We start from the raw sequence: 23,985 nt of genomic DNA on the forward strand, positions 1-23,985 counted from the left end.
AGGATAGGTTCCAGCACCCCCCGCGACACTAATGAGGATAAAGCGTTCTGGAAAATGGATGGATGGATGGACACTATCAACTCCCAGCTTGCCATGCATTACTCAAAGTAAAAAGTGTGACTGGAATGTCATGCTATATACAAGTATCCTACTGGACAGCATGTCGACACATTGACAAGAGAGATACTGTGTGCATGAAGGAGCACTGCATGCCATCATATTATTCATGCATGAAATTGTTCAGTTACAAAATGCTGGATGAAAGAGACTATCCAGATTTTGGGGTGTCCACTACAAAAACTGTCATCGGTCCAAGTAGGAAAACGACCATATTTGAGGCAAATTGTGAAGCTGAAAGGTCTGTTTGTTGTACTTCTGTGGAAAACTGGGAGCCCTTCTGGCGCACTATACTTGAGCATCCAATGTGTACGGCAAAACAACAAACAAACTACTGTTCATGTAACAGACATCTCAATGCAGTTCCACTGAGATGGTGAGATGATCTGTTTCTGGGATCAGGCCGCTTGGGTGAGCCTTATTTTTAACATTCTTGTCAAACTGAGGTGGAAATTGGACATTGCCTACAAAATAACTTGTAGGCAATGTCATAATTTTTGGTTGCATTAAGTTCATCCTGTCTACTTGATATCTAATTTAAAACAGATTCTTATCTTATTATTAGGTATTTGAACACCGACAATACACTGTCTTTAAGATAAGAATCTGTTTTAAATTAAAATTGAATGTCATAATTTATTAGGTTTTCACCTGTCAATGTAAGACTTGAATAATTGTCTCCATAGTCTCCCACTGAGCAGGCATTTTGATTGAAGATACTTCGCACGAATAATGCTGAATCATTTTCAGCAACACCTTGAAAGTCATCAGCAATCTAAGCTTGTATACACACATGTACAACAGTGGACGGCATTATATGGCTGAATCCTAAATGTCTTCAAATTCAAATGCTGTGTCACCTGAGCAGTGCATCAAAGAGGTGCACATGTTGACAGAATGGAGTGGTGCAACCGGCGTGTCGTGTTGTTATTTGGTTATTACTTCCGACGGGTGCAAGAGGAGAGCTTTATGTCTGCAGTGCGTCGGCAGCTAGCCTGAAATACGCGTGAAATATGCTTAGTGCTGTCCATGAAGTATCATGGGCAGTCACTTGCTGATCTTCCTCAGCACTTCTGTGGACAGATGTAAAACGCGGTAAATCTGCCACCCTCACTTGTGGTCAAGATATCCGAGATGTGCAACCACTCATCTAGTTTGGGGGTCACTGCCGCGAGTGCTTCGACCACCACAGTTCGAACCATTACAAGCAAGTTCGAATCCCGCTTTGGGCAAAAAAAAATGCACATAATACCATCCAGTGTGGGTCCTTCACGCTAATGCCTACCACATAATGATGAGAGACAATAAAACGGATGACATGCAGGCTTAGGCGTCGCCCGGCCAAACAAGGTCTATGTCAGGTGCTGGGGAACCAGAGCACCTTGATGAAAAATGGGCTCCTTGAACAAAGTGAATATACAGCGATACCTCGGCTACAAATGCTTTAGTTCACAAACTGTTCGCCTTACGAACATTACATTCGCGAGAATATAATCTTGGCATATAAACTAGTTTTTGGGGGACGAACCAACCAACACAGCACAGCTGGCGGACTAATTTTTGGCGGATGAACACCAAACCACACGGTCGAACAGCACCACGGTAGCTGGCGGACTAGTTTTCCCACACCCACTTTCTTTGAGTGCAGACGTGGTTTGTTCTCGAGTGGAGTACTTTTGCTATTATGGGACCGAAAAAGACCCCACCACAGGCTAGTCTTAAGCCGAATAAGACATTAAAGAAAAAATACGATCGAGCAGAAGAAGGAAATCACGTTGGCTGGCGGGCTAGTTTTGGTCACCCCGTGATTTGATATCAAGTGGAGTACTTTTGCTATTCTGGGACCGAAAAAGACCCCACCAAAGGCTAGTGTTAAGCCGAAGACGACACAAAAGAGAATTACGGTCGAGCAGAAGGAGGAAATCATAAAAAAAAAAAACATGAATGAGGTGTGTGTCTGTGGGACTTAGCGTCCCAGTACCAGGACGCTAAGTCGACCACTGCTACGTGTGGCTAAGGGTGTTTCTGTGTTGTCTAAGCAACAGTTTTAGGCAATAGAAGAGGTTGAAAAAAGATAGCAGGGGACCGTGTGAGTGAGAGTGTTATCGCCGAGAAAGCACACATGGCAACTTCACTCGGATTTCATCAAGAGGCAACTCAATCAATGACCATCACAAAGGTACATAAAACGACTTTATTATATAGTACAGTTTATTTCTTTAATTACGATACAATATCACATTTATTATACATATAGGAAGGTTTGGTAGACAAACTTTTCGCCTTCCACACCAATTAAGTTTGTAAGCTGTGGTATCACTGTACATGTATGTTGTTGTTGACATTCTTGGATATTTTTTTAAGTATGGTATGTTAACACTTTACTGCTTTTGTTCTGTTGATGTTTGATATAGAATGTGAACATATCCAATTTTTATATGGACCGTATCTTGTGCTAAACCGACCCACCTGTCAAATTTTATAAAGCAACGTGGCCCCCGAGCCAAAACATTTGCCTACCTCTGGTATAAAGAAACATGGCGAGCCTAAGCCTTCTGTCACAATAACTGGCACTGTTCATAGAGAGCAAAAGAGATAAAGAACACTTCCATTGATTCTCAATTTGGCTCTACATTTCACATACAAACATTTTTTTCCTCCATCTAGTGCACATGATACTCTTTGGCAAAGTCTCTTTGAGAATTTATCTTCATCTAGTTCACGTCAAATTTTCTGATTTCTCTTTTCTCCTGAATATGAGCTTGACCTTTCCGCTTGTCTATAAGGTGACGATTGGAACAAAAGAGGAATAATATGATTGGAATTCAAAATGATCCGTTTCGTCACAAAAGTCTGTCACTTGTTTGTGTGTGTGTGTGTGTGTGTGTGTGTGTGTGTGTGTGTGTGTGTGTGTGTGTGTGTGTGTGTGTGTGCGTGTGTGTGTGTGTGTGTGTGTGTGTGTGTGTGTGTGTGTGTGTGTATTAAAGGGGGAGGGAGAAAAGGCTACATCTCTAAATCCAAAGGCTGTACTGTGCCAGATTTACATTTAAAGTAGTTTGAGCAAATGCCCCGCTTGCAGATTTTATTTATATATATATTTTTTTGCCAGGGCTGAAGGGACGTGCTTAACTATGACTCATCAGTTGTGCTATGTCCACATAGAAGCTGGCAGGTAGTTGTTGTTCCACAATATGCAGCCCCAGGGTTTCAGTTTAATTCTCACTCGCGCTCTCCTCATATGTGCGGTGGTTCACACATCCATCCCCAAGTCCTTTCACACATGGGATGTATGCCTCAAGAGTGATTGACATAAGTACCCAGCATGGCGGTGCTATTGAGCAGGGGTCCCCTACCTTTTTTGCACCACGGACCGGTTTAATGTCAGACAATAAACACAACAAAATAAAATGATACGACAGGCATGGAAACTGTTTTTTTTCTTCTTTCTTTTAAAGGACAACCAACGTCACTTTTTTGTTTCCTAACTGACATCAAAAAACGTTTTATAGCATCTAAAATATTCAAAACACACAGTATGATATTTTCAGTCAAATGCAAGACCAATAAAAATGACTCAAAGTGTCTAAAAAGTACTTCAATTCGAAACCAGAAGTGGCCAGTTTCAGAAAGCCCCGCCCCCATGTTTGTGGTGTCACGGCAAGACTTCTTGCCTTGCTCGAGAATCAAAACAATGGCTTCAGATTCGGAGAATATTCTTTCTTGTTACTCATCCAGTTATGAATATGATTCAAATAGTTCTGAAGAAGAAAGCATACATGTTTGCAATCGATTAAAGCATTTATTCCGTGTCATTTTGAGGGATCAGGTGTGGGAAATGTCGCACCCAAAAAAGGCAGAACATGGCGACGAAGCCGTGTAAGGAATTAATCAGCCCATTTCCACAGGCTGATTAATTCCTTACGTGGAGCTTTGTCGCCCTCTTCTGCCTCTTTTTGGTCCTACACAACGTTTTCAGACCAAAATACAGCAAAATGCATTGACGTGATGGAAGGACTGCTACAATGTGTCCTTTTTTCGGTCAGGGGCGTTCCTTCAGTGACGTAACATACGGACTCGTCACCAACTCAAAAACAAGACTTCCGGAATATTCAGCGCGAGTCTTAAAACGTAAAATATAGCTATATGCGGTGGAATCTTTGTAAATTATGGACACAACATGTCCGGAGACGTCGGTTGTCCTTTAAATATAGCTCCTTAATGATCTATGGTCACCATGGTAATGTTTAAACGTGCCTTCAAAATAAGATACACCACAAAAACAAGTACAAAGCGCATGAAAAATACAACTCACTACAACTGAATCAGTGGGACCCCGGAGCTTGTTTCTCTGCAACAAGACGGTCCCATCTAGGAATAATGGGAGACAATGACAACCGAAATGTCTTGCTTATGTCCAGTCTACTCCATAGTTTTGTTTTGGTTGCTGTTACTGCAGAAACCCCCGCTTCACACAAATAAGATGTCGGAAACTGCAACAGGGCCCTATTCCTCCAACGGAATTTATGTAAATTATGTATTCTTTCTGCGCGGCCCGGTATCAAATGACCCACGGACCGGTACCGGTCCGCGGCCCGGGGGTTGGGGACCCCTGCTATTGAGGTTCCGCAACGACCACATGGAGAAAGGCGCAGTGTGAGTGCAGGAGAACCCTAGGGCAATTTTTTGCCTTTTATTTACTCCGAGTAAGGTCTGCATGTGTGTCGAAGATGTGTAAGTTTTGTTATTTCACACGCACACACACACACACACCCACCTTTCTGTTTGAACGTTTTTGTGAGGTTCGGGTAGTTCCAGATAAGGAGAGACGACTACCCTTTCTGATAACTCGTGTTACATTTGTCCCCCTCGCTGCGTTTCCCACTTCAACTTCTTTATAGACCCCTTAGAAGCCTTTAGATTTAAAAACTTGTGAAGACCTACCAAAAGCTCCTCACTTTTCAAAAATGTTCATATTACATATAGTATAAAAACATAGTGGTCCTGACAAGAACAGCCATACAAACATGCACACACACCTGTCTCACAAACAAGTGAGGGACTTCGTTCCATGAGCTGGAATCCGACAGATAATTGATGTTTCATGCCTTCCGAACCACTTCGGGCCCAAAGCAGCTTGCCCTTTGACCTTCAAAACCTTCCTCTTTGTGCTCTTCCTTATTTTATCCTCTTCCTCTCCTCCAAACCTTTCAGCTGAGTTTGCAGGAGAGAAAATATTAATCAATCTCATGCCAGGCAAAGGGGGAGAGTTGGGGATGGTGGCTGGAGCTATTTCTTCTCCGTAGGCTCACCAAGAGACATATTCCTTTTTCTGGAACACAATTTTATAGATAGGCATCTTTAGGCTGTGAACATACCCGCGGAAAACAATATAGCCTACTTGTGCACCACTTCAGCGCTTGAGCGGTTTTGATTTTGCTAATAGAAAATAAAAAAAGCTATCTTTTTGTTTTCTATCAGTTTGGCCCAAATGTTCCCTTGGACTGTGTTTTGTGTGTGTGTGTCTGTGTATGAGTGTAGGAGCCCGCGCACTTGACAGGATTTTACAAAGCATTTGGAAGGATTTTGCTGTGGGTTCTCAACACCTATCCATGTTGGAGCACACGATTCAGACACTGATTTTTTTTTTTTTTTGCATGTGGTTGAGCTTAGTGTGTAAGAAGCGGCGCTGGACTGCCTCACTTTGCCTCAATTCCTCACGTCTCATCAAGCTCGACTCGGCCTTAGCCTCCTCGGTTCACTTTTTTTCTCAAAAAAATAAATGTGATTGAGCGAATGCCATTACCTGGGTACTGCCATGTTTCCCAAAGGAGTGGCCAAGGTCTAACGCCAACCAGCCTGTGGGGAAAGCTTATTATCATTGTAAATTCCTTCGATGAGGGCGGCAGCTGTGGAGCTGCTCTGAGGTCCACATTTCCATATTAATCTGGCACATTTAGGCACCGGAGACAGAAGGCCTCCTGTCACACTTGTATGATAACAGAGAATTTAGCTTTCCCCTCTCATGTATAAATATGTCAAACTCCGATAAGATTAATTGAATGGATATGGCAGGAAAGGAGTGGGAAGAATGGCAAGCAGACACGTAACGTGGCTAAAACGTGGCTTTCTGCCTCAGACGCAATGTGAGCTTGCTGCTGGGATTCCCGAGTGCCTTGAATTGAAAATAGCATTTGATGTCAGGAATTCTCAAAAAGAGCTGCAAGAAAAAGTTTTGGGAAGCAGACGGTAAATATGGTGCGGAGCCTCTGACACCCAAGCTTCACCCCAATTTTCCCTGCTATGAGGAGATCAGATAGGCCCGTGTCGTTTGATTTTTCTGCCTTATCTCATCTGCACCCATCTTTTTGTCCCATGCAGGGCTAACGCTCATTGCTTGTATCTTTTGAAGGGCAAACGCATGTCGGAATAAGCGAAACTGTCTTGCTGTTTGGTACTGACTGCTCATACCTTGTTATTGTCATTCATTTGACACGAATGAGCCCAGTGAGATGCGCTGGAGATATACCGTATTTTCACGACCATAAGGCGCATATAAACATCTCAGATTTGTTTGAAAATGTGTGGTGCGCCCTGTAGTATTATTTCCCAGCTTGATCTAACATCACTAAACAATCTGATGTAATGCTCTGGGGCATTTACAAAAAATGCCATTTGCCATGTATCCCTTATACATTCAATGGAAACCTGATAAGAACGATTTATCCACATCTGAGTGAACATACACTCAACTTAAAAAAAGACTATAATGAGACAATCTATACGATTGCGACAAAGGCCAACAGAAGTAGGTGGGGCATGCAGTAGCGAGTTAAACCCCCTTTTCAAAACATCAAACAAATACTTTTTGTTGTTTATAGTGATTATTTGGACAAGTATTCAACACCTGATTTCACAAAAACTGAGATCAATCAAAAATGACAAATAAATCAGTGTAATTCATTTTCTATGAATGTGATCGGAATCTGAATAGCCTATTTATATTATTAGGGGCGTTACCACTCAACCAACTACCAAAAAAAAGTTTACAGAATTTTCCGGTGTATAAGGCGCACCCGAAAGTCTGGATTTTCTTCAAAAGATGACCTTGCGCCACAACAGGTCTGGCAACTACTGTCAGCAGCCACTGACTCCATGTCCCTCTGCAGAAGAAATAATAATCATCATCATCATAAGAAATTTAATTTCTAAGCGCCTTTTAAAACTCTCAAAGACACTTTACAGTCACTGGATTATTTTTTTGTTCGCGCCAGCATTCACTCTACCCCGAAGTAACACAGCAGCAAAGTTATTAAAGGAAGAGGAAATAGTATGTAACCCCAGCCTCTACTTATAATGTGGTGTGCCTTATACAGTAAAGTCTCGTTATATCGATATCGGTTATAGCGATAGTACTGCTTATTACGATACTATTTCTATGAACGCAAGGAGAAAATTTACATGCCGCAGGATTGGATAAATCGATAGTCCGGTTATATCGATATTTTTTCCGACTCCCGAGAATATCGATATAATGAGACTTTACTGTATTTAGAAAACGTTTATATATTTATAGATTGTATTTGGAAAACTTTCTTCATTCATTGACGATTTGCCTTATCATCCGGTGTGCTATCATCCGGTGTGCGAACAAGTTTGAAAATACACTATTCATTGGGGATGCGGCTTATACTCCGGTGCGCCTTATACACCGGAAAATACAGTAATCACTATCAGATTAATTAGGAAAATAGTATTTTCCAGTTGAGTGATCTTGTCCCCACTCAACACGTTTTGTGTTTTTACAAATTAATAAAGTTAAAAACATTATATTTTCTATTTTATATTGCGGTGCACCTTATACAGAATATAATTCCGTTTAAATATAATTTTATTCAGTTAATATTTCTTTACGACCCAGACTAAATAATATTTCTTGTTTTTTGGGGGGGTAAAGGCCTTGCAGTCACACAGTACTGTCTGTTTCCCCAAAAGATCCCATATTCAGAGAAAATGGCCCTAAACTGACTCAAGCTAATGCAAGGCAATGATAGAATTGGGTCGCCAAGTTAACAACATGACGTCAAAGAGCGGCTGAGCAGCACAGTATCTGCAATTATTGAGTTAATGGTGTATGTGCATGTTACATCCGACTTGAGTGAATGCCGGAAACGTGCTTAGAAAATTATTATTATTATTATTATTATTTATTATTATTATAGATACCGTGTGTTGTACGTTGAAGTGAGGAGGACACAGTGAGGTGGAGCCATACAGCCAAGCGAAGAGACATTCAGAGTTGACTAAATGTAGAAATGTAAGTCATCGGAGAGCGCTGTTCACAAACAAGAAAAGGGGGCGAACGGTGGCCTCTCACTTGAGACATCTGGGGCCCCAGCAGAGAAACTACGAGGACGTTGAAACACACACATACCCACACACACACTTACACACTCCTTATAACGGTCCATGAGAAGGAGCCGGGGAAGTGATTGATGACTAAAACCAAGCTATAGCGCTCCCTAGCCCCCAAAGGCATCCTGCAAAATGATGTGCACCGTTATAAATAAACATATCCCAAATAAATACATGAGAACAAATGCAAAACAATCTGTTTGGGTTTGTTCTTATGCAAATATCTCCTTGAGACCAAAATCTACTGGGCTTTTGTTCTTTTCTTTGATGAGACTTTTCTATTTAGGTGTACATGTGTGAGTGATGAGCTCAAAGCCGACAAGGCCCAACAGCTGAGTGAATGTTGTTTTCTCTCTCTCTCTCTCTCTCTCTCTCTCTCTCTCTCTCTCGCTCTCGCTCTCGCTCTCGCTCTCGCTCTCTCTGTCTCTCTGTCTCTCTGTCTCAGTGAGCCACCTTGCATTCTCATTTGGGAGTCCAAGTCATCACAGCTGTGTGTGTGTGTGTGTGTGTGTGTGTGTGTGTGTGTGTGTGTGTGTGTGCGTGTGTGTGTGTGTTTGCGTGTGTGTGTTTTGTGTGTGTGTGTGCGTGTGTATGTGTGTGTGTACATTTGCATGCAAGTGCATTTAGGTGTTAAAAGTGCAAGTGTGGCATTTGCACAGATTCATGATAGGGGAGCCACCATATACAAGAATACTTGCGCACACACACACACACACACACACACACACACACACGCACTCCACTTTCCAATTGTTGAGTGAATTGTAAATGTTTTATGTCACATTTTCTGCTAATGCTCTACACACTGAGCACCAAATGGCACCAAAAGGCAGATGATCATCAAACAGTTCCATGATATCATGATGAGCCTTTGGGCTCTGGCTTGTTGGACGAAGAATTAATTATGAATGGAGAGTGAGGGAGTAGCAGGATCTCTTCTCTCTTGGGATTTCAAACATTATTTAGGTTGAATGGATGAGAGACAAGGAACAGCGTCTGGCCATCGTGCATTTGGCTCCAAGTGTTCGATATTCACCCAAGCCACACCTTCACAACCCCAACACACACACCTAGTAGGTACCAGGTAGCTTTACTGATCACAAGCACAGAAGAACCACAAAGACATTGTATCATTAACTCATTCACTGCCATTCACGAATTTATTCAGGAATTGAAAATGTGTCATAGGGAGACATTCCTGAATTAGTTCTGTTTTTTTTTTTCTTTCTTTTTTTTCTTGCTTGGGTGCCGATAAAGTGCTGGCCGGACTTCTGGCAATGGGGGCATAATTTCCCTTTTTTCAATGTTAGCACTTTATTCCAGCTTCAGTTATTGTTAAAGCGCTATATAGACCAATATGTATGTATTATAGTTTGGACAGCCACCCTCATTTCAAGGCCGTATAACTCCAGAACCATATAATTTAGGAAATAACTTTTTCTGAGGGAACAAGAGAGTCTAAGGTTTCTTACGCTGCATTAAATGTATATGTAGTCCTAAAACTCAATATTCTGTGGGTCCTGGAATTCAAGTGACAATGACAAAAACCCTGGCACTGGAGTGGACACATTTTTGCACATCTGACAATGAATGAGTTAGTTGCTTGACACAATTTGGACCTTCTTTTTGGACTGTAATAACACGGACAGCAATAGCTTAGGTCAGATCAGTCCATGTTTCTCGTCTCTTTGATTCATTTCTCTCTTTGATTCATGTCTGGCAGTGAATGAGTTAAAGTCACTGGTGCATTGCTTTCAGACTTCTGTAATACTTTCTGGATGTTTCTGGACACACTGCCTGCGCAGTGCTGCGACTCTGCACAACAATTTAACCCTCAATATTTCTCCTGTGCTCTGTGTCTTGTCTCCACTGATGCAGGCCGCAGAATGGGTCAATGATATTGTACAACAGGAAGAAGGTTAAGTACAGAAAGGATGGCTACTGCTGGAAGAAGAGGAAAGACGGGAAGACCACACGGGAGGATCACATGAAGCTTAAAGTGCAAGGAGTTGAGGTGAGTGGCCCAGCTGTAACTGAGAAACATATGTGTGCCAAATGCGGGGGGTCTGTTTTGTTGCATTTGCACCAAGTCGCGTGATTGACCTTCATTTGAATATTCCCTGTTTGTTGTCTGACGTTTGGAAGGAGACCAAATAACTGTTGATCAACCATGAAGATGTGGTGTCGCCAAACGCACTCTAGGCACTTCTGTTAATCAATCGGAAGTGAAAATATTGATACAGGGTTTGTTTTCTTGAGAGTAATAAGCAGACGTGTATGGAGAAAAGTGAACACCACACGGCGGATGTCCTCCATTCTTCTTTGTTGACTGCAGTGCATTGCTTTTTATTATTTTGGGATTTTCTGTTCACACACTGGTGTCATGACTGCTGATGCAAAATAGAGGATTAGACTGTCTTTGTGAAATGTAATCCAACCGTGATCCAGATCGCAAGGACAACAAAATAAACTGAGGTTAAATTTGTAGTTTTTATGCTCATCTCTCTCTCTCTCTCTCTCTCTCTCTCTCTCTCTCTCTCTCTCTCTCTCTCTCTCTCTCTCTCTCTCTCTCTCTCTCTCTCTCTCTCTGGTCTCTCTCTCACTCACTCTTCCCTCTCTCTCTCTCTATCTCTGTCTCTATCTCTATCTCTCTGGTCTCTCACTCACTCTCCCTTCTCTCTCTCTCTCTCTCTCTCTCTCTCTCTCTCTCTCTCTCTCTCTCTCTCTCTCTCTATCTCTCTCTCTCTCTCTCTCTCTCTCTTTCTTTCTATGCACACACAGATAGGTAGGTAGGTAGGCAGACAGACAGACATATAGATAGATAGATAGATAGATAGACAGACAGACAGACAGACAGACAGACAGACAGACAGACAGACAGACAGACAGACAGACTGGCCACATCAGTATCCACCTGGCCCAGTCCCTATTTGCCACTCCAGACCTTACCTAGACATTCAGAGGTGCTTGGTGGAACTGTGTGTTTTTTTTTTTCCATTGTTGAGCTCTCCCTGGGCTAGGATGTAGACACCAGCATCCGGCTGTCTCCAAGAAGCAGCAGGAAACAATGCAGCACAACAATAGTTTTCTCTAGGAAAGCGGTGGAGTGGATTGTCTGTACCTTATTAAGACTCGGGATGTTGCCGTTGCTCCAGAGAGCGTACATTAATCTTGCTTGCTCAAAGCAGTACTGAGCAGCATGCGCTCCCTCACCTCACTCCAAGTCACCTCCCATACAAGCCATCAAACACGCCGTTGTATCTATTTTTGGCCCTCCCCGGCTTATTTCTGCTTGATCTGTGGCGGTGGCATGCCGTGTTGAGGCAGCTTGGCTGATTTATCAGCAATTCCACTCCAAGCCAAACTTTGCCTCCCTAGTTGTCTATTGTGCTGAACTTCAGGTTTTAGTTTATTGTGACTGGAGCAGGAGTAGAGAGGTACAGCTCATATAAGGTTGCTATGGGTGTAAGGTTTGCAATTTTGTGTGGGCCAGAAAACACACCCAGAAACGACGCACGACACACATCTATGGCAGTTGTGTTTGTGTCATTCAGTATGACTGCGCTTAGGCTTTCACACAACAGGGGCTTTGCTCTCTGTTTGCAGTCCTCCAGATATTTGTCACTCGGATGAAATGGCTGAGTATCATTGCTGCTCCTGCAATGGTCTGATAACCTGCTGGGACATGACAAATCCATCTGTTTGACCTTGTGTATATTTTCACATTATCTGATACTTCCGGCCGGGTGGCGGCTTTTGTCGAGATCAGTTCTTATTGTATGTGTGAAATGTATTGGCATTTGCATCTGACGCTCAGTTAAGTAGGCTAAGTATACTTGGCTGTCGCAAAAATGTTCCTCTTTCAGTTGTCGACGAATGTACTCGTCTCAAACCTTACCTTCAAAAACCAGCTACATTTGTATATCAAGACGCTGCCCTATTTACGAACATTCGAGTTACGGACAATGATACATACGAACATTTTTGCGGGTATGTTGAAAAATGTTCGGACAGAGATGATTTCAGTTAGATTTTGTATTGCTCGCCTTTTTTCCGAGTAGTGCTTCTTTCCACCGCTAATAACATATATAGTATTCTCTTGTACATGTACATATCTTTACAGAGCATGTATTTTATTAAATGTTTATTTTTCAGTACAAACCAATGCAGATTACTTATACAAGCCTTAAACATACGTATATGAACCTTAAACATACTTATATAAGCCTTAAACATACATTCCATACAAAATAAAGCACTGAAGCAACTTACGAACAAATTCACCTTTCGAACGACCGTTCGGAACCAATCTCATTCGTAAGTTTGGGAGCGTCTGTACTTGTCGATTTTTAGCCTTTGTGAGGCATTCAATGCGTTAAATGAGTTTTCTTGCAAGAGGGTAGAGCAGTGGGATTTCAAGGATATTGTTCCGAGACATCTGTGTAAGCTCTCAGTCGTAGAGGAGTGGCCCATCGATGAAAATGTTTCTTCAGCCGTCATCTGTACTTCTTTGTACAAAAAAAAAAATAGTTCGCTGACGAAGCCTCTTGGATGAGAAGCGAAACGTCCGACGCCTTCAAAGAAGTACAGATGACGGCTGAAGAAACCTTTTCATCAATTGTTACGAGATTTGCTTTGACAACCGTTGTCGTCGTAATGGCGTTGTTTGCTTCCACATTTGCCTAATTTTTTTTTGTCCCATTTTCACGTGTTTCACCTCATATTAAAATTAACTAACTAATTAAACTGATAATAGTATACATGAACCTGCCCCCAGAAGCTTGAATACTTCTAATGAATCTGCTAGTTCATTGGACAATGACTATTTCTGGACAAGTGCGGAGGAAGAAAGGGGGGCAGAGCGCTTGGAAAACCCTCGAGTTGTGAAAGCATAAATGTACATTGAGAGCATCGTGCAACCTGCCGTGAAATGTATGGACAAACGACAACTGGAGCAAAATCATCAGCAAATGATATTTATGACAAATTAAGCAAGGGAGCATTTGTGGTAGGTACATCAATTACTTAATTTTAAAGTGTTTTCTGTTATATACAGTATAGTCTCGTTATATCGATATCGGATATAACGATAGTCCCGGTTATATCGATACTATTTCTGTGCACGCACGGAGAAAATTACATGCAAGCAGGGTCGGATATATCGATAGTCCCGGTTATATCGATATTTTTTCGGACTCCCTTGAATATTGATATAACGAGACTTTACTGTATTGTGATTCTCAATCCTTAATACTTTGTAACAATGTCCTTTTTGTTTTTTTTTTTTTTTGCGATTAGTCGTCTTATTGTGTTTCAAGTTGTGAAAACTCGTCAGGCAACTTCATGGCCGGGCGGGCAACTTTTCAGAGTTGTCTGCCCTGGTGTCCGGTAACTTTTTGTCATGAGTTTCAGACACTGGTATAATGATTGATGAAAACTCAGCAGAACTGAGTGCATTTGGATTCTTTAGTCTTTGTATTTATAAAAGTATAATTAACTCTGTACTGGTAGAGACTAATCATTTTGCTGAACAAACTGGACAGGATTTACAAACTGTTTTCATAACCAGCATCATCATATAGAACATGAATTTTTTAAATATAGTCTGAAACAGGAACATTTTTCACCGAAAATTTGTTGGGGAAGGGGTTAAAGATGGATTTCATTGTATTTTTTCCTCTGCATTTTTATGAAAAATGGAAAGGTGGTTCATAAATACGTACAGTTGCAGTTCCTTAAATTTCTGTGCAGTTTGCCTTTGGCATGTACAATACAATACATATTGATTTATATCACGCTATAACAACATCTGAAGCTGCAACAAAGTGCTTCTGTCCATCATAATTGTAGAGGTTTTTTCTTCAATACATGCTTTTTGCAGATTACACAGCAATGGGGACACTCATATTGTTTATTTTTTAGTCGTAACTCCTTTGTTCCATCCCCTCCTCTGCCACTTTTCCGTGAAAAATACAATTAGTGCCGTATTCCACTTGATTCGGGACTCGCTGATTAGACGGTAAACAAATAGAAAATTCAGATCTTGACTGAAAACCACAACTGGGATACTTACACAATTTGTACAGTACATCAAGGTTCGTACTTTATATGTTAATGCGCAAGTGACGCATACATTTGTGCTTGTCCATGCATAATAATACGCAGAATAAAAGTTTGTGGTAAACCATTGAGCCTGCACTTTCTGTTCTCTATGCACCCTCTAATAAAAATGTACAAAGGCATAAGTCACATTAGCACAATAGCTGTTCACTGAGACGAGCAAAGACACTGGGGAGGGGTGCGAGGGGGTTGCCTAGCGGTAAGTCTGGCTGCGTTTTTACTATGGTGTCATTTGTTATGTGATCATCAGAGGCGGTTTTCAGGTGGGAAGGTGAAGAGCATAGTCTCAATTGTCAAATAAGTTGGTGCTTCTAATCAAAATGTTTGAAGTGCTTGAACAATTCGATAAGGGCTTATTATTTGATTAGTCTTTTGCTAAGAAAAAACAAAAAAACACAACGAACACACGGCACATATTACTCTGTTGGGTGAAAGAGAAGTGACCGTATTCGTGATTTTTTTGGATTTAATTCAAGCCGGACTTTTTCTTTTCTTTGCGGAGGGAGTTTTGAGAATCAATGACTGACTTGAATGTGAGGTAGAAACATTTTAATTATTTTTCACAATCTCTTGCAGGTTAATTGCAAGGAAATGAAGCAATGGTGTGATTAGACAACCAAAAAAATAGTATAATGTATAATGAAAGAACAACTTGTTTCTTTTTTCATAAAATCAAGGATTTTTATTAATTCACACAAACCTTCGCAAACACACATAAGACTTGCAATTCAAATGGTGAATTTCTGCATGCTGCCGCTGCTCACCTGCAGAAAAAAATATCCTGTGACTGTAAAGTGTCCTTGAGAGTTTAGAAAGGCGCTTATAAATGAAATGTATTATTATTATTATTATTATTATGTGTGATGTGTTTTTCTTAGCAAAGCTCATTTACTACCAGATGTGCAAAAATTCCAGAGTTTTTGTCATTGTCACTCAAAATCCTGGACCCACAAAATATTACGTTTTAGTACTACATAAACATTTAATGCAGTGTAAGAAACCGTAGACTCTCTTCTTTTATCAGAAAAAAAAGAGTTAATTCTTAAGTTACACGGGTTTGGAGTTATATGAACTTGAAATAAGGGCAGCTGTCCAAAATACAATGGAATACATACACATTGATTGATATAGCGCTTTAACAACAGCTGAAGCTGGAACAAAGCGCTAACATGGAAAAAAAGGACATGCTGCCCCCTCATGCAAGGGAAAAAACATTGCCAGAGGTCTCACCAGCATTTTATCGGCACCATAGCGAGAAAAACCAAAACCCGAACAAATTCGGGAATGGCGCTCTACGTCACGTTTTCAATTCCCAAGTAAATTAGGGAATGGATGTGAATGATTTACAAAATAAATATTTATGAGGGTGGCCCGATAATCGAGAGATTAGCATGCCGGCTTCACAGCAGCTTGTGTTGAGTTTGCATTGGGCAGTGTGGGTTTTCTTCGGGTACTCCGGTTGCCTCCCACATTCCAAAAACATGCATAGCAGGCAGATGGTTATTTGTCTGTATACGCACCGTGATTGGCTGGCTACTAATTCAGGGTGCCCCTGCCTGGTGGATGGATGGATGGATAAATATTTATATAAAAGTTTAAAAATCAGCAAAAGTATTGTATTGTATTTTGTTTTTCTACTTTCATTCCTTTCATCACTTTGCTGCTGTGAAATGTAAATTTCTCCACTGTGAGACTAATAAAGGCATATCCAATCCAATCCAATCCAAAAGCGGGGAGTTCCAAAGTACAGTAGCACAGCTCTTGCCTCAATCACACCCAAATGGCGGAAGCGGCATGTATGACTCATCCTGGAAGCGCCACATTTGTTGTTGTTTTGTTAAACAAGATTCTGTTCATTTCATTGCATTTAGGGTGGAAATTGTTACTGCCATGTGGGTAGAGTAAACGGTGAGGTACTTTGAATGAGGGAAGCCACTAAAAATGTCCATATTGAGGAAAAAGGCACTGGCTTTTGTGCGACTCGTATGAGGAAGGAAAAAGGATGTCAGGATGTTCTGGAAGTCGCTTCCGAGCTCGTCTGCATTGCAGTGCTGGCTCAGCAAGCCATGTAGCGCAAGGCTTCATTCTTCTCCCCCTTCCTCTTTCCATCTTGGCATTTTACTATGTTCCATCCCCTGTTCAGGGTCTTCTGTTTCGCAGTCTTTTAATTCTTGAGCGAATATGTCACGTTCCTGTTTTGTCCTCCACCTCTGATTCGCCCTAGTGCCCTTTCTTTCCTCCACCCTCCACTAGCCGCCAAGTCCACCATCCAGACAGACAGAACCTTGAGCTGGGTGGTAATGCTCCCTGTTCCCTAAAATGGGAGCGTGGGGCATGTTGCAGAATTAGCGCTTAACAGGCCGTGAAATAGCAGCCTGCCTTCCTGACGTCTCCCCCATCACTCCAGGTGAATTGGCCAGACGGCTGGATAAATGAGCAAGCAGCACCCGCCGCACTCAGCGCGCATTTGGGGCACCTTAGGAGAGATGTCCGTCAGCGATTATCTCACTGCAGCCCACCAGGCCAGAGATGTTCGCCTGGGCCAAATTTCACGAGGCTCTTGTGCGACCACTCCTAACGGATATGTCCACTCTCCTCCGATTTGGAACGGCTTCAGTTTACTGATTGGCTTAATTCTCTTTGAATTACCTTGTCTCCATTCCGTGCTGTGCTATACTACTGTGCTTTGAGCTTTAGCAACATCTAGCGTTTCTTTTCCGTGATAGACTTATGCAGGCTTGTCAAGCTTTCGCATACTATGCCAGTCTTACCGTTCCTATGCCGATTAGTTGTTAATGTGAGCTTAGAAAACTCACCCTCTATCAACGCTGCCCCCACCTCAGCTCCCTGTTATTCTTCAGCTTTAATAAACTCCCTCAAACCTAGATCGATTTCCTCTTAAGTGAAAGTGGCACTGCCTCTGACTTATTTCATTACCACAAGCTAATTATACTGCTTGTAATGAGCTTTTCTTCTCAAGGTATGTTGGACCGTTTCTACCATATGGACCCCTCAAGAAAAACAAACTAAAGAAAAAAGCCTTGTCTTTCCTGTCCAACTCCTTAAACCCCATCTGGGCCTTGGCATCCCATTGCCACATCTTCACACCCCCACTGTCCTTTCAGCCCTTTCCCGGATACCTAAACAATCAGCTGCTGTGTCCTTCGCACCCCTAACTTGTCATTTTCATGTTGGATCCGCCCTAATGTGTGATTTCAGCTGTGCAACTGTGCAATGACGAAGCTAATGGAGCATGCTGGTGACTCAATCGCCTCTGTTCATTGATAATAATGAAGACAAATGTCAAAACATTAGTTGCAGAGGCTGTAACGGAGTTGATGCATTTGGCTGCACCCTAGATGCTAGATCTTTTTACTTCCAATATTGTGTATGACCTTCACATTCAAAAGATCTTATGAATACTGTTTCCATTTTATATATATATATATATATATATATATATATATATATATATATATATATATAGATAGATATAGATATAGATATATATATATATATAGATATATATATATTCTCTCTCTCTCCCTCTCTCTCTCTTTCTGTCTCTCTATCTATTCATCGAATGTGTTTTGGAGGGTGAATCAAATATATCCTTCTATACTTCTTATCTTACAGTATAAGTCAGTCTCATTGCATATTATCGCTGTCAGGCAGAATCCTCACATCTCCATAAGCACATCTCCAGGCCAAGAAATCAATAATAAATGCCATCTTGCTGGAGTTAGCACAATACCATGCAAGTTTCTATTATCCAATATGCCCTCTAATTTTCCACAAGTCTGAGCATTCACATAAACTTTCTGAGCATCATTTGGATGGGGGTGACTCCCATCAGACATGTTCATGGTGGTCAAATGTTAGGGTTTAACCCAAAACATTTTCACCAATTGTGAAAGAAAAACACAAAGACGTGAGATGGACTTGCAAGGAGAGTGTTCAGAGACTGTTCCGTAACATTCATACGACCCACTCTCAAAACAATCTCTGGTCCCCTTGCTTTTATTGAAAGTTTGGGAGTGCCTGGTTACAAGGTCTCAACCGTCTAAAGCACAGGTGTCAAAGTCAAGGCCCGCGGGCCAAATCCGGCCCGCCACATCATTTTTTTCGGCCCGCGAAAGCAAATCAAACTTGTTAAATTCCATGATAATTGCTAAAATCTGAGCCAAAATTTCATATTTTTGGATGTCAACCACAATAAAAGTCATTATTCTTGACTTCAGATTTGAAAACGAGTTATTCATTAATTTGCTGTGTGCTCTATATGTAATATTTGAAGGGATTTAAACATTCTAATGGGTTCCCCAAATTCATAACGGCCCTCGAGAGGAAACCATAACTACAATGTGGCCCGCGGCAAAAAATGACTTTGACACCCCTGGTCTAAAGGGAGGGGGATCACACCGGTTGAGACTGGCGCAAAACACAAGCATATTTTGAGAAAAGCAGCAAAGACTGTTCAAGGAGACATTCTGTTATTGTGTCTGCACATTGAGAGTCAGCATGTCTAGGAGTCAAAACAAAAAACTGTGTGTGTGTGTGTGTGTAAGTAACTTGGATAATACAAAGCAAACTAATTTACGAATATAATGTGAATACATGATATACAGTTTTACTCCAACATGGTGGTCAAACCAATATCACAACCTGTTCAAAGCACAAAATCATAAGTTACATGTTTTAGACATGTTACAAAAAATGTCTAACCACTGACAGAACATAATTGAAGAAACATTCAGTATGGATTTTTGACATGAAGACAATCTGTCCTATTTTTTTGTTTTTTTTTTTTAACACAGGTAATTTTCAGTATACAGGTAACATTCGACTTACGAGCGGCAAGACATACTTACTTATCATACTTACGACCATGACCGCCAGATCCATTTAAAAAAAAAAATAATAATTCTACGGCTGGCACCGTGTGGTGTATTAACCACAAAAGTTAATTGTGGGTTGTTTGGATACTGAACTGTGGGTTGTTTGACTTATGACCGTTTGGTTGGAACGGAACCCGGTCGTAAGTTGCATGTTGCCTGTATTTATTTATTTTACTATATATTATGTACCGCACCATCCACTTAAAAATATTGGAAAGTGTGGCATTTAAAAAAAAAACATGAAATTTTCTAGCCATTGGACTTTAAGAACCCCCACTTTAGGGGGTTCCTAAACGACACCCATTTTTGGAGTGGTCAGTGTGTCGCCTGGAGCGTCATTTCAGTATGTCAATGCTTCAAACTGCAATAGAATCACTGAATGTGCAGTGGAAATGGTTTTGTATTCTGTTTTGAGATTGTCAGAATGAATGTAGAAATGTAATGCACTAAGAGAGCATGGTTGCTCAAATACGCAGCTTCTGAGGAATATTATTTTTAATAGCTTGTGGTTCATTTCTACATCATCCCAGAACATTAATTTAAAAGGCTAAAATTTGGCCATCAAATTCTGCAGTCACATCGACCCCAACAAAACAAAAATGCTTTAATTCTTCACAAACGAAAAACAGTTCTGCTTACATCATCGTCATTGCTTATTTTCAAAAGGTCTAAAAGCCACAAGGAATAAAATAAGTAAAACAATGAGCTGACTAAGCAGTTTCATAGGCTGAATAGAATCTGCAATGCACCTATCTGACTGTAAGCTTACATCTTCACCATAGCACCCCAAAATGTATTTTTGACAAAACAGATTTGCTTCATTGAGTCTATCGTAGGGAATGGTTCGCACTTTGACTTCCCAGTGCAGAGGTAACAGGTTCAATTCCAGCTGCAGACATATCACAGAAAAATTAAGATCACATAGCTCAAAGCAAACACGACATTTGTCGTGTAACTCATTCAGCTACGAAGCAGCACACTTGCACTACTACAGAAGCAAAGTATCTGTTCATCTGCCTGCTACTCCTCTGCAATTTTGCTGTGTTCTTTACTATTCAAGGAGCTCACAAAGCAGCCATTACTTCCTTGATGAGAGGCATAACCGCTGAGGAGTTTGTGTAATACGTGAAAAAAAATGGTTACCATGGTGATAAATCTTACTCCCGTGCTTCCATGTAGATTGAGTGAAGCTCTGCCAGAAGAGAATGGTCATGGTTTGGGGCCTCTCGCTTAAATAGGCCAGTATGAGTTAAGCATGAATAGATGGATATTTTGATCAAGGAAACTTTGCCAAGTGAAGCCAGCCATGCATTGTACACAACGAAACAGCCAAGAAGATATTACATTGTTGTCTTGCTACTGTTTCAGTAGCAACACAACGTAATGTGAATATCAACTTTTTTTCCTGAAACTCCCTGTGATGACCCTTCTTCTGTTGCCTCTTACAATTGCAAGAATGAGTTGGCAGCACTTTAGCTCTACGGTGACCTCATGGTGACCTTTTCAGATCAACAGCTGGACTTGCGGGATTATTTTGGAAAGGTTGTTTGACAGAAAAAGAAAGCAGGGCATTCTCAACAGCTCCTCTAATTTCATTTGCCACCTGTTGCCTCATGTTCCATGGTTGTCTCGCTGTGGCGTTTCCACGGGGGACCTCCACTTCATTATTTAGGTGACTGAGGAAATATCCGCAAGAAAACAGCCGGGGAGATCTTCTAATTTATGGCAAAACTTGAAGACTTCCATATATATTGGAGCTTTATTGAGTTTGCCCTCTGCAGCTCGCCGCTTGCCTTCTCTCTTCCCGCCAACAAGAAGGAGTTGTCGGGGAAATGACTTGACATAGTGTGAGCTGAGCTTAATTTAAGGACATTTGGATGCCAGAGATCTCCTGAGATAGATTTTGGAGGATGTAACTCATTACATCTGCTCTCACTGAATGGGCTCCAGTAATGATGCTCTCCTGTGGCATGATTTTGGCAAATCAAAGCATAGGATTGGGAAGCCTTGCCAAGAGTTTCGAGGAGCATAGCAATGCAGATTTTGTAAGAATGCCTTTTGATTAAAAAAAAAAAATCCTCGTCTCACCCACCATGGGTGGTGTCTGTCCCCATTTCAGCTCGGGTCCTCTACCAGAGGCCAGGAAGCTTGAGGGTTCTGCGCAGTATCCGTGCTGTTCCCAGCACTGCGCTTTTCTGGACCGAGATATCCGATGTTGTTCCCGGGATCTGTTGCAACCACTCGTCGAGTTTGGGGGTCACTGCCCCGAGTGCTCCAACCACCACAGGCACGACTGTCACCTTTACCTTCCAGGCTCTCTCCAGCTCCTCTCTGAGCCCTTGGTATTTCTCGATTTTCTCATGTTCCTTCTTTCTGATGTTTCCATCACTCGGGACCGCTACATCCACGACAACGGCTTTCCTTTCCCCTTTATCTATGACCACGATATCTGGTTGGTTGGCCATTATAGTCTGTATCTATCCCCAGATTATATATATATATATATATATATATATATATATATATATATATATATATATATATATATATATATATATATATATATATATATATTATACACTATGTTATTGCGAATGTAAACAAAAAGGATTTGTCACCAAATGCAATTGTCAACTGCAGTTGAGCATGGCCCACTGGGGCCCATATTTCATATCATATAACCAATTAAAGTCCAAAGATGGTCAATTTCTTGATTTTTTTTTCTTCTTACAAATGGATGACCTGTCAGTTATTTTTTGTGCAGATTGAAATTCAAATTTTTCTAAATAGCTTGACAACAATTCTAAGAACATGAACTCTCTTACTCTTGTCTGTCTGTCTGTGAGCTTTTGTGAGCTTGTCTTCCCTGGCTCATATTTTGCCGATTGAATACTCAAGATCTGGATATTTATTACAAGGTCTGGATATTGATTCATTTTTTTCAATAACAATTGAAGGTAGTCAAGAAAGAGTAAGCCTGTTGAAAATGTTAAGCTCAGATGTGCTGATTCATTTCCGTCTATTAAACACCCAAGCCAATTTGTCTGTTTACTGATTGAAATCAATCCTTACCCTAAGACCTGTGAGAAAGTTCAAAAGAAGATGATTTTTTTTCTCCTATTTCTTTTGTCGTGTATGATTTTTTTGCAGGACTTTGAAAGGGCCTATTTTGATCAATGACAGCCTAATGAATGTGTTACTTTATGTATGTATTGCATTGTACAACCACCATCATTTCAAGCTCGTATAACTCCAGACCCAAATAATTTAGGAATTAACTATTTTTTTCTGATGAAACAAGAGAGTCTTACGCTGGTAAGGTTTCTTACGATGCATTTAATGTTTATGTAGTCCTAAAACTCAATATTCTGTGGGGCCTGGAATTCAAGTGACAATGACAAAACCCTGGCACTGATGTGGACACATTTCTGCACGTCTGGCAGTGAATGTATAGAATTATATACTCAAGTACGTTGAAGATTTAGAGACTTTTATCCGTCATTTCTGACTAAATACAAATATCTACATTGTTAGTTTGTTTTTACCCATCTGAGAAGCTTTCATAAGTGGGCTTTCCTTCCTTCGCATCTACATAAAAGTTCTCCAAAATTGTGCCCCGAACACGTGAGCATGTCTTACAAAGAACCACACACCCAACTATTTCTCCAGTGTAATTAAAATCAGGAGTTCAAAAGTGTGCAGTCAATTAAAGTTGTTTCAGATTATGGATTACTCTCACCTGTTGTATATGAGTGGAAGGTCATTTGCAAAATCTTAACTTGCAAATACATTGCCAGGCTCCAAAGAGACGTTGGCATTCTCTTTCCTTCTTTCTTTCTTTTTCTCTGTCTGGCTCTCCTTATTTTCCTTTACCCACCACATTCGGAGAGTCCTGTATGAGCCCATAAACTCATTTCCCCCAAACATCCTTCAGATAGAGGCAGCAGCATTGTGGTGGGGTGTTCTACTCCACACGCAATGGCAAGCCTGATTCCAAGACATCTTCTCTGTACTCGTTCTGCAGTTATCGCCCACGTGGCCTTTCTATCTCATCTGCAAAAAAATGGCAATGAATGTGAGATGAGTTGGATTCAAAATGTTCTTTTGCTTGAATATTTATTCCGCTGACTTTACTGCACATGGCCGATAAATCATCAACATTGAGGTTGTGGTGTAATTTGCTTCTATGCTGTGGCAAATAATATGGAGCAATTTTCAAACGTTCACTTTTCAAAGGAGGTGTAATGAGTGGACCAGCGAAGTTCAAACGGAATGTTTAAGTGCTTGTACAAAATTATTGGGTCTGAGCAACTTGCCTTTCCTCGCAGTGATAGTGAAAGATTGCTTTACATGAACGTGTCCGAGGAGGACTTTAAAACGGAAAGCAGTTTCAACTCTCCTGCTTTAGGCAACGCTGAGGGAACACCGCTGCAACGAA

At 41.1% G+C, this 23,985-nt stretch overlaps 1 protein-coding gene across 5 annotated transcripts in view; it reads left to right on the plus strand.

The window, feature by feature from the left end:
* Window positions 1-23,985, plus strand: part of camta1a (calmodulin binding transcription activator 1a) — a 344,861-nt gene that overhangs the window by 185,111 nt on the left and 135,765 nt on the right. For all 5 annotated transcript variants that reach the window (XR_016114467.1, XM_088992319.1, XM_088992311.1 and 2 more), the window contains exon 5: window positions 10,408-10,543. Coding sequence is in view for 4 of the 5 variants with exons in the window: in XM_088992319.1 (XP_088848445.1) it covers window positions 10,408-10,543 (136 nt within the window). In the remaining variant the exon portion in view is untranslated. The remainder of the gene's footprint in view (window positions 1-10,407; window positions 10,544-23,985) is intronic.

Source organism: Hippocampus bargibanti, linkage group LG01, assembly GCF_051943395.1.
Source record: "Hippocampus bargibanti isolate YZ-2025 linkage group LG01, ASM5194339v1, whole genome shotgun sequence".
NCBI classification, from domain to species: domain Eukaryota; kingdom Metazoa; phylum Chordata; class Actinopteri; order Syngnathiformes; family Syngnathidae; genus Hippocampus; species Hippocampus bargibanti.